Source organism: Cupressus sempervirens, chromosome 2 (assembly GCF_028749045.1).
Source record: "Cupressus sempervirens isolate cs-2001-9-10 chromosome 2, ASM2874904v1, whole genome shotgun sequence".
Lineage (NCBI taxonomy): Eukaryota > Viridiplantae > Streptophyta > Pinopsida > Cupressales > Cupressaceae > Cupressus > Cupressus sempervirens.
In genome coordinates, this window is record NC_143119.1 from 749,841,367 (window position 1) to 749,853,575 (window position 12,209).

At 36.7% G+C, this 12,209-nt stretch overlaps 1 protein-coding gene across 10 annotated transcripts in view; it reads left to right on the forward strand.

Annotated features, from left to right (window-relative positions):
- LOC149575589 (myosin-11-like) overlaps positions 1-12,209 on the forward strand; it is a 329,180-nt gene that overhangs the window by 299,410 nt on the left and 17,561 nt on the right. For all 10 annotated transcript variants that reach the window (XR_016360188.1, XR_016360187.1, XR_016360189.1 and 7 more), the window contains 4 exons: positions 10,336-10,479; positions 11,269-11,339; positions 11,438-11,537; positions 11,627-11,683. Coding sequence is in view for 7 of the 10 variants with exons in the window: in XM_089815351.1 (XP_089671477.1) it covers positions 10,336-10,479; positions 11,269-11,339; positions 11,438-11,537; positions 11,627-11,683 (372 nt within the window). In the remaining 3 variants the exon portion in view is untranslated. The remainder of the gene's footprint in view (positions 1-10,335; positions 10,480-11,268; positions 11,340-11,437; positions 11,538-11,626; positions 11,684-12,209) is intronic.

A 12,209-nucleotide genomic window follows, 5' to 3' on the forward strand; every position in this document is an offset into this window, starting at 1 on the left:
TGCAGACAACTCTTCTTAGCAAGATATGTGGCCTTAGATGTATAAATTCATTCTCCAGATCTTTGATAATGAAGAACCTATCTTCCGGGGAGAACTTGTTAGCACTGCTATTTGTGAGCAGTTGCTTAATGTAGGAACCTCAACACCATTCTATATGAATTCCTACCTAGTTTAGATAGCTGCATCCATGGGATCTTTCTCAAGACTTTCCGCCAAAGGGGACCGGTTATAAGTTCTTATCTGGGACTACTATGATCAAATCGCCTTGTCCCATAGCAAATATCATTTCAGGAGAGTCGAAGATGCTTTCTTTGGATATTTCCGATATTTGTTTGATAAAGAGTTGATAACCAAGCGAGTGTCACATGAAGCTTGGAATAGAGTTAATCAGTTTGGTGCTATCTTTCTATAGTTTCCAACTTTCACTTACTTGAGGGTTGGTTATTTCAAAGGAGAACCGTATACTCTACCAAGATATGCCATGGATATGATCATATTAATGGAACTAGCTAGACAACTCATGGAAGTACAGTCTTATCAGAATTCTCTGCATAGGCCAAGTTTTGGTATCACTATAGCCAAACCCTTGGTAATTGGTTAATATGTGTTCAATTCAATTTACAAAGCAAAGAATATGGAAGCAGAACTTCAACTTATCACATTAAAAAGGTTCAAGACTCTGTTTGATTTTGATTATCAAGGGATGCATTCAATGCTTAAGAGGGTCTTCACTCATGTTGATCGCATGGAGGACGTATGGATTGACCTGCGCACATAACTAGATATTATGAGAATGGATTACTCCAGGCGCATTCTACAACAAATCATTGATCTTAACATGCTTGAAATTCCATCTAATCTTTAGATAGAGGATGATGGTGATATTCTTGATTGGTTTCAATATAGAATGTCCTTCTCCTATACAGTGGCAGCAGAAAGAAGGTATATCCATTTTCGATAGATTTCAATCCATCCTGGTGAATACCAACAAATGGTTGAAGATTAAAGGTCTCAAGAGAGTGAATCCCAAACTTGGGTTAGATTGTGGAAGTTTTGGGCCGCCTAGAAGGAAATCTTAGCTAGAGATCTCAAACAAAGATGGTGCAACTTCTTTCATTGCAACACAATCTCTTAAGTTAACGTTAAAAGGTGGAAAGGGGTTGAAGTCATCTGAAGAACCCTCACAAGCACCTATGCAGGCTCAAGAACTTGATGAGGAAGAAGTTGAAGAAGAAACTGCATCTGAAGAAGAATTTGATGAAGAGGAAGGAGAGGTTATGATTATATCTCCTCTGCAATCAATAAATCAGAAAGGCTCATCCATTCAAGAAACTCCTTTTTTTGGTGTCGTAGATTATGACGTGGATTCATTCTCCACTGTTTTCACATTTATCATCCCTGCTCTAGAGGTGAAGACATTGACACTTCCTATCTCCTTAGTCACAGCTGAACAATGTGAGAACTTGGGGAATATGTTTAAGGACTTTCCTACATTCACAGAAGATCAAGTTTCCCAACTTGATACATCAATAATTAGTTTTGAAGCATTCATGACAGAGTCTTCTCGACAAACACCTCTTGGTACAACAATATATATTGAAGCCTACATAGTTACTACAAAAATACAATTAGGATCAATGTCAATGGTTGTAACTGCTCCTGAATTAGCCGGTAAGGATTTTAGTTTGCCTTCTCAGTTGAGCAGGGTTACTATGAAGAGAAGGAAGGTTGTGCCACCCCTAGATAATTTTCCTATTAAGAAAAACCAAGTCTAAATCTTTGAAAGATAAGATTGTTTCAAGGATCGTAGTTGATTCTGATAAAACTAAGTTTGTGGAGGTTGTTGTACCACTGGTGGACAAACCGGTTGAAGAACTAAACCGTTCGGATTACAAGCTCACCAAAATCGAACTTGGTAAGCAATCTTGGTTAAATTGTCTACAAGATGCTCAAAATGCACTTGCTAATGTATCAAAGAGTAATCACGAGGTGTGGGAGAGAAAAAATCAGCTTAAGCAAGAAGTTACTTGCCTAAATGAGGTTATTCAACGATAGTCTTCACAACATACAACCACTACATCTCAGGCACCTCAAGAGAAATGGATCATGGAAGCAGTGAAAACTTGGTTTGGAGAGGTTCTCTTTGAAGGAGTTCAGGCCATCACAAATGTAGTTAGAATTCTTGAATGTTCAGAGAGATTGAAGAAATGTTGCATGAGCACATTTGGCACGTTTGGCAGAGCAATATCCATACTCAGCCATTGAGTCTGTCGATGAAGCAACATATCTTCCAACCGAGAACCACCACCAAATGACCGAGCATCTCTATCCTTCAACTAAGTTCACTAGCTCCAAAGCCGAAACTCAACACTAACATGCTTTGGTTGATACAGGATTGCCAACTACCCTAGGATGCTCCTTCATCAACCAATCTCCAACCCTGGTAGAGTGCAACTTCACCCTACCACATAGAACCCTTAGGCCCACCCTACCATGCTCGCAGAGATAATAACTTGACCACGGACACAATATAAACACGAAGATAGTAACTCGATTGCAAACACAATATAATCATGAACGGAGTGTCCAACACACAAGCAAATACATAGTCTCATAACCGAGATACAATAATCCAATGCAAGTATGTACATGATACAAGAAACATTGAGATGACAATTAAACCAACATCCAATAACAATTACAACAGCACATGTTCCAACTCATCAAGATGCTGTATAGAACTACGAGTCCTAGACTCAAGAGTATTGATAATAGGGATTATCTTGCCCACACAAGGGTCAATCTTAACTTTGGGGGTGCAAGTACCATCTGGTACCCACACAAGGCTCAATCTAGGCGTCTGGGATTGTAATGCCCCCACTATTTATTATATTTTCATTTTTTAGTAAACTCTTAAATGCCTCCACTACAACCACTTTTGGGCTAGGGTTAGCATAAGGAGCTACTCCCAATGACTATTCGATGTACCTAGTCTAAAGCTCAACGTCACAAGATAGAGATCAACAATAAGTTGTCAACGTGATCTACACGAGGACATAACAAATCTTTTCATTAACTCGTCTACCCGAGGATGGTAATGGGAACTTTGTCCACTCATCTACACAAGGACAATATATCTTAGAGTTGTCCACTTGTCTACACGAGGACAATATATCCCAAGATTGTCCACTTGTCTACGTGAGGGTACAAACACTACATCATCATCCTGGTCTACACCATGGATGGAAAACAACATGAGCATCCACAAGCAAGGAAGCAAGAACAAACTCAAGTCAAAAACCATAAGGAAGATGATAGGCTCAATTGGCCCCAAACCAAGAGTATGGGTCACTCAGACCTTGGCATAGGGGCATAGCTCAACTACATGCCTAGATGTGATCTCAACTCTAACATCCACATATCACATGGAAGTACACTATGCATGGTACAAGTAACATGGAGATCACTCAACATGCAGACCAACTTCCAATCTCAATCACATAAGAACATATCCCAACTCATGAAGATTCTAGACAAAACTACTAGTCCTAGAGAGGAAGACTAACCATAGGGAATATCCTACCCGCACAAGGGTCAATCTTGATATATGGGGCTGCCCACACAAGGGTCAATCTTGACATCCCGGGTGCAGGTAGCATCTATTACCTGCATAGGGGTCAACCTTGTCATTTGGGGCTGTAATGGTACCCAATTCCTACTCAAGTGTCAATCCTGACATTTGGGGAAAATAACAATTAACATTGTTTAATGTTTTATCCCACTTGTTTTATAATATTTTCACATTTTTAGTAAACTACTAAATGCCTCCACTACAGCCACTTCTGAACTAGGGTTATCATATAGAGGTACTCCTTGTCACTACTCAATGCACCTAGTCTAAGGCTCAATGTCACAACATGGAGATCGACAATAAGATTGTCAACTCAAACTACACAAGGACATAACAAATCTCTTTGTCAACTTGGCTACCCAAGGACGGTAATGGGTAGTTTGTCTACTTGTCTACACGACTACGGTATAACCCAAAATTATCCACTCATCTATGAGGATATAAAGAATGCATGATCATCTTGGTCTACACTTAGGACAAAAGACAACATAAGCATCCACAAGAAAGGAAGCAAGAACAAACTCTCAAGTTATAATCCATAAGAAACATGATAATCTCAATTGGCCTTGATCCAAGAGCATGGGTAGTGTGAACCTCCACCTAGGAGCATAGGACAACTACATTCCTAGATACGGTCTCAACACCAACATCCACATCTAACATACGAGCTCAACTCAAGCATTGAAGATGTCATAACAAGGACTTGAGAACAAGAAAACCAAGAAAGGAGGATATTTCAACTCCAAACACTGCAGGCATGGAAACAAGTGAAAACAAGGTAAAAGTCACAACACATAGTTCAATCAATCACTATGCCAAAACCACGAGTTCTCGTGGAATCGATCAAGCATCTTGTTAGAACACGAGGATGGCTCAACAAGCGAACAAGAAATAGTTGGAGGATAAGCACTCCCAAACACTCCAAGCACCAAAACTTAGTGAAATCAACAAAAGCCCAAAGCCCAAACTACTCGATTGGCCACTATGCCAAGAGTTAAGATTTCGAGGGAATGAATCACACATATCGCTGAAACACAAGAAAAGACTCACAAGGGTCAAAAGGACCTAAAGCCCAATTTCTTTCAAAATCCGACAAAGAGTAAAATTAGCTAATTTAAGTCAACAAAGCATATTAGGATTGCAATAAAAGATGATAAGAATGTCCTATATCTATTTTATCTTCGCAATCATATATAGACATGGAAGACAATCAAGAACACTAAATTGTTCGAGCCCCAACAAATTTATGACATTTTGAGTGACACGCAAAATAACGAAAATGCAGAAACATCCATAATTCAACAAAATTATAACCCATTCATCTAAACCCAAGAACACAGTTCTCAAATAAAAGTCCACTTCACGGAAACTTGGCTGTATAACATTACCCTATGATTAGCACTCCCATCCAATTGGGTGGAGGAAGCAAACACAAACACAGGGGGATACTAATTCTTAGTCCACTAATTTGTGAATACTAATCCTCAATCCACCAATCTGTAATGACCAGTTTCACTTCACCAATTGAGATGTTTGTACGTAAGTGTTTGATGGCTGAAGACCCGTTGTATGGAAATAATGGAATGGTGCTAGGAATGGCCATACAGTATCGGGAATATGGCTGTATGGTATTAGGGAATGGTGTACGGAAGGCGTCCGTACGGTGGGACAATGATGCCTATGGTGGGAAGCCATATTGGGTGTCTAAGATGCCTTCTAGAAGGCCGTACGGTGTAGGGGTGGAGGGACACAAAGGCCGAGGCTATATGGTGAATGCAGAACAGAGCCGTATGATGGATACCATAGGGTCAAACAAGGTCATATGGTGGATACCAGAGGGTCAAGACAAGGCCATACAGTGTGATTTCAAAGAGTTATACAGTGTGTGATGTGCATATGGTATGGGGCTGCTTTCAACGATATTGTACAGATGAAATTGGTTGTTAGAAAATGATCAAATACAATCAAGATAAACTCGAACAAGAAATGGAAAGTGAACACAAACATTCAATTAATATTCACAGTATGATGGTGCTTCGATTTGCCAGATCCGAGTGAAGTATTACAAGCGGTGGAATAGGGTGAGGGTTGAATCCCACCGAAACCGGACAAGCCAAGTAGGGAAGATCTTTCACTTCCAAAATCGAAAACAACAGAGAATCCCAAACGGAATTTGCAGTACAAAAGAAATAATCCAAATTGTATACACTAAGACTACCTACAAGTCGTGCTTAGATAGCCGTTTGGAAAACTTTCTGAGGGTGTACAAAGATAGCTGACGGTGGCACAAACTATGGAAACAAAAATAAAAATGGGTCCGAGATATATTAAATCAATTGGCCCATCAACAATAGTTTTATAAATGATTTATTTTATAACGAGAACATTACACAATCTAAAGACCAATTTCATTCAGAAGACAGAGTATACAAGAAACAATGAGATGCCCTACCTCGCATAGATGGTAAATGCCAAGAAAGAGGAGAAAATAAAGAAGAATCCACCAAATCAGATGAACCCCTCGGTAAAGCGGATCAATTCTAACACAATTCTGAAAGCCACTCTACTTACAAATTCGGCACCCTAATTTTACCCAACAAGCAAAAGTATGATTTCTTGAGTGCAAATTTAGAGCAACACAAGTCAAAAGTGAGTTAAACGAACTCACTTTCACAATAGAAGGCACTTTTCAGCAGTATGTTTGAATATTGCTTATCATCATTTGAGTGTGTTATGAAAAGAGTTACTAAGTTTCAATGCATTTGAGGTTGTGCTTTAGTTGAACAAATTTGGTGCTCACTTATGTAAATTGAGTCAGTGCCCATTTGTTTAATGAAAGCCATTGATCTTTGATGTTTTTTAGCCAAAAGAGTTATTTGAAGTTCTTGTTGATGTTTCCTCTCTCTTTTATGTGATTTCATGTGTTTTAAAAGTTCTAAATACTAACTCATCCCCCTCCCTCCCTCACAGTATTTTTTGTGTGCTCTTCAATTGGTATCAAAGAGAGGTTCCTTCGAAAAAAGAGCTTAGATGCTTGGAAGTCGATTTTGATTGCACACATGGATTCTGTTGAATATCATACTGATGAAGAAGAATGAGAAGTAGATTTTGAAGAGCTCTAATTGAAATCATGAAACTTACAAAGAAAAATCAGACCTTAAGTTGCTGCTACAAGAAGAGAAAGAGATGAAAACCAAGACATCTCAAGCTCTTGGAGAAGAAGAAAAATTGATAGTTTACTTGAAGGTTTAGGTTGAAGAAATCGAAGAAATTAGAAATCAGCTTAAGCTCAGGGAAGAAAACTGTGAAAGACTTGAAGCTGAAATTGTTTCACTTAGAAAGTCAGATAAACCTTTGACATGGTGGAATCGTGAGAATTTCAATCAGAAAAATATGATGTCCATGTTCAAGGTCATAGGACCACAAAGAGTGTCTACTAAAAGAAGGTCAAAGTAAGTCTACAAAAGAGCAGCAGAAGATCAACGTTGATAGCATGAACGATTCATTATCAAAACTCAAAAATAATGTTTTTAAAAGGCCTCCTATTTCAAGACAAGCACTTATGATCAGGTTTAACAATTCTTCTTTTTATGGTTATTATTTCTCTTGCAATTATTTTGGACACAAGGCAACCAATTGTAGAGTGTTTGCAAGAAATGATTTCAGACTTATGAGTAGGAACTCTTTTCCTTCTCTCAGGAACTACAATATTATATGTATAAATGTAATAACTTTGGTCACATTACAATAGTTTGTAGAAGTGGTATGGCAGATTTCTCTAATAAGAACAGGAAGATTGAAAAAGAGGACAAGGAAAAGGAGGTTGGTAAAGGTTTGAAGGAAGGAGAAAGAAGTTGTAGTGGAATCCTTGATTGTGCAAACAGCCCTACATGCACAAAATGAAAAAGCAAAATGGCAAATTGATAATGATTGTTCTAGGCATTTAGCTAAAGACGAGCAAATTTCTCACTTTGAAAAGGAACTAATGGTATGGTAAGAGTTAGTGATGATACTTCTACAAAAGTCAAAGATAAAGGTACACTTATTTTGGATGATTGTGAGACCAAAGTTGAGAATTAAGTAAAATGTGTAGTTGAGGACACACTTCAGTTTTTAATTTAGATTGTTGTGAAATCAGTAAAGATGGTAACGTATTGCTGATTCAAAAAGGGCTGCTAACAATCTATATATTCTTGATGATATCAAAAGTGAAAAGTTGGGAGTGATTTCACTTCATCCTCAAATTGCTTTTTTTACTCGAGGGGAGTTTTCATTGTCATATTTTATCAGCCCCATTTTAGTAATGCAGTTTGGCTTTAGTTGTCGATGTCAAAGGGGGATTAATGAGTCAGGGAGAGAGATTTTTTTCAGAGCAGTTTTTCTTTCAGTTGTTTTATAGATGGGTTTCCATCAATGACAAACGTTTGATTGCTGAATACTTTACCATTGATTTCAATGTTGGTCAATGATTTTCTTAATTAGTGGCAATTGTATGTTATTTGTTCTATTGTTTGCTGAAATAACTATCATCTAGCGAGTCATATGTTATTATTCATAGTGTATGGCGGTTGTAGGTGTCTTTATACTCTTGACAATTTCAGACTTTGATTCTTGGCAGCTCATTAATTCATTTGTCCTTTCTGAGTGACGGTTTCGGATTCTTCCATTAACTGTGATTGGGGTAACTTACTTGTAATGACAGCTATGTAAAATCAACATTAAAAAGGAAATTGGTCAGCATTTAAAAAGGAATTGTTTTGAATTCTAAACTAATGGATAATTATCTTAGTTGTTCCTTGTTTAGAGTTTATGGAAACCAGCATGTAGGTTGCATGATGTGCTTTTCAAGATTTTTTTTTTCTGTTGTTAATCGCTGTCTTCATTTTGGTATGAGACATTTTTGGTTGTCTTTTTAAACATGCTCCTAATAAGAAGTCGAGAATTGTTTGTGGGATGTTTGTAAATTTTGTATGGTGATTGAAGTGTTGAATATGTGATGAAAGAATTATTATGTTTCATTGCATTTGAATTGGTGTGTAAACTGAAGTTGGTGCTTCAGCTGAGAGTAGGGTCGGTGCTCTCTGCAAGTTAGTGCTCATTTATGTAATGTCCCACCGGAACTATCTTCCTAACAAATCAAATTTATAAGTTCATTAATTATTTTATATTAATATTCCATAAATTAATATAAAATAATTAATACAACATTAAGTAATAAAATAAAGGTCTTTTAAGAATGGAAGTTTTGTTAACATAGAAGTCAGTTTTGTTTCTATGGACTTTGTAAGCGGTTTTCTCAATTTGCATGGAGCAATGAAAGGTGGAGATGGGGGCAGTTATTGATTTGAAGATCACAAGGATTGGGAATGTTATCGGATTCATTCAAAGATAATTCGGTCAGAATTATCTATAAGTATCATACTCCTTTCATCAGAATCGGACGTCTGACCTATTGGAGAACAGAATATTAATCCAGATCTGATTTGTCTTGTCCAGAGCAAAAATACACAACAGGAAAGACAGATATTGTCTTATTTGAACAGAAGTTGTCAGCAGAGTTTGTCTTTATCTCCCATACACATATTCGTAGAAGGATGGAGATGGAAGTTCGAACATGGAAGTTTAAGAGGAAGGAGGAGTTTGTCTTATCTGAGACGGAATTCTCTTATATGGCTGCCTTATAATATTCAGTTGCGCAGAGTGCAGAAGATCAAATCGCATTTACAGCGATATCCCTATTCTTTGGACAGGCCAAGACAAATGTTCCTGTGATGCTAATATTTTCTGGACAGATTTTAATTGGTTGAAACTGTTGAGCACGGGCAGAGTATCCATTAGCATTGGTTGGAGAGATCATGGCTTGCTCATAGCAGGAAATCTGGATGCTAAGTCAACAAATCAGTCAGGTGCTTGTTTAATTACACATATAATGCCACTCAGTAGCCATTGTATGAAAGAACTTACCTATGTTTGGTGTTCTGTCTGTTCAAATATATATATATTCCTTGCAATTTATGAGAAGAACTTCAAACAGTATTTCCTGCTTGCAAATAATTACTGTTATAGATTTGAGAAGAATTTGGTATTCTAATTTAGAAGTGCTCGTTTCCAACATTTATTATTCTGTATATTAATTGCAATTCCACTACTTCAAGAAATTGTCCTTGGAATTTTACAATTTATTTAATTTGAGTCGATGGCCATTTGTTTAATGAAAGCTATTAATCTACTGTGTTTTTTTTACCTTGAAGGATTTTAAAAGTGAAATTCAGTTTTCTCCTTGTTGTTTGCTCTTTCTTCTCTCTCTTTCATGTGGTTTCATGTGTCTAAAAGTTCTAAAATACAAATTCACCCTTCTCCCCCTCTCAATGTTTTCTATGTACTCTTCAAATATGATGTTATTATATGTCTCCTGCCTCTAGTGCAACTTACACAAGACTACGGTAGTGTTATATATGAGTTCTATAGACATACTCTTAATAGCTTTTGTCCAAAATAAGGTCATGACTGGCGACTATTGAACTAAAATCTTAAGATCATCAGGTGCTTTGAGGGAAATTATGCTATCCCCAATTATTGGTACTTTAGTTTTGGGATACCAATCAGTTAATGTTATTTAATAGGATTAGAAACTAAATGTCTTATGTTTTTAGCGTGCATGGGTGTGATCTATTTAACCAAGGTTTTACTTATTTTTCATGAAGGCACCAAGAACATCCCGAGCAAGTATGGGAAAAGGATTGCGATCATCAAACATGGTTGGAATTGTTCAGCAAACTTTGAGCAGTCATTGGCAGAGCATTATTAAAATTCTGAACACTCTGTTGAATAAACTGCGTGAGAATCATGTCAGTATTCATACTCTCTCATTTAAGCATCTGATATACTCTCATAGATGTTGTTTTTCTTTGTGAACTGTGTAGTTGAAGCATTTTATGTAAATTCTTTTTGTGATAAGACTGAAGATTGATAATATAGTTAGTCTTGATATTTTGATGCAACAAACAACTTTTTAAACTTCATTTCAGTTCAACTCTTGACTTGAGAGACAAAGAAAAGGAGACGTAAGGAAATAATTCAATGTATTTTTTCCCCCTCGTGAAAAATAAATTAATGTAGCTGCTGTTACTTTTGGTTTTGAAAGAAATAACTATGATTCTGTTTTTTGTTTGTTTTGTAGTAGGAAGACCACATAACCCTTCCCTTAACGGTAACTAGTTGTAATCTCCCTATCTGCGGGTGATAAATGCTGATAAGTTTGAGTGTTCACAAAACTGGCTTTTTGTGCTACCTTAGGTTGCTGGATTTATTTGCTCAAGACAGATGTTTTCCTTGCCTTGTTCTCAAAAAGCAAGAAATGTGGGGAGTGGATTTTTGATAAATATAGAGCTAATTTTACTGTCAAATAGAGTTGGAAGAAATTATTATTGGTTAAATTTGCTAAAATGTGATTTTTAGCATTCTTTGATTTTGATTTTACAAGAAAATTTCTGTTTTTTGATTGTCTACTTATATTATATCATGCCAATTTTTGCCTCTTATTTTTAAATTTTCAGAACACATTCGCTTCTTAGTATGTTGCTTTCCACTGTTGGGGTTTAATGGATATCTTCACAATTGTCCTTGTGTGCTAGCAGGTACCACCATTTTTAGTACGTAAACTCTTTACCCAAGTTTTCTCATTCATCAATGTGCAGCTTTTCAACAGGTCAGAAAAGATCTTAAACTTTGCTAACTGGCATTTTTAGCTGAGTAAATTACAGATGAGTCAATCTTATTATTTTTCATTGTTTGGAATCTGGTTAGCCTTTTGCTGCGACGTGAATGTTGCTCATTTAGCAATGGGGAATATATTAAATCTGGACTTGCCGAGCTAGAGCGATGGATATGTGAGGCTTCAGAACAGGTATGGAATTGATTTTTCAGATGAATTACAGTTCCATGCCAAATATGAAAACCCTTGCGCCAAGATTTGATTATGTATTATTTCTCCAGTATGCAGGGACATCTTGGGATGAACTAAGATACATTAGACAAGCTGTTGGGTTCCTGGTGAGAGCCTTGACATTATGTTATGGATGCTTTGTCACGTGCAACATCATAATTGACAAATGTCTTATCTTCAGATTCAAAGGCTTATGTTGCTTGGCCCGGAATTAGGTTTCTTCATTATTATTAGATAGAAGTAAATGTACAATTCTCAAGATTCTTTCATTGTAATATGGCAATTGATTAGCTGCATTTAGATTAGGTTTTATTCTCTCAAAATGAAGTGCAAAGAGCTTTTTTTAAAATCAGTGCTTGTTAGAATATTAAGGCTGTAGGATATGAAATCTATAGAGAATTGAATGTTGCATGTCAATCAAACCTCTGAAATAGCTGAAGAGTATGACAAAATCATAAAAGTTGTGCTTGTTAGAATATGAAGGCTGCAAGATATGAAATCTATAAAGGATGAGATGTTGCATGTCAATCAAACCTTTGGAATAGCTTGTGGTATAGCTGAAGAGTTTGACAAAATCTTGAATTTTAAATGAAGTCATAACACATGCTTGACTGAACTATATTAATTACATGA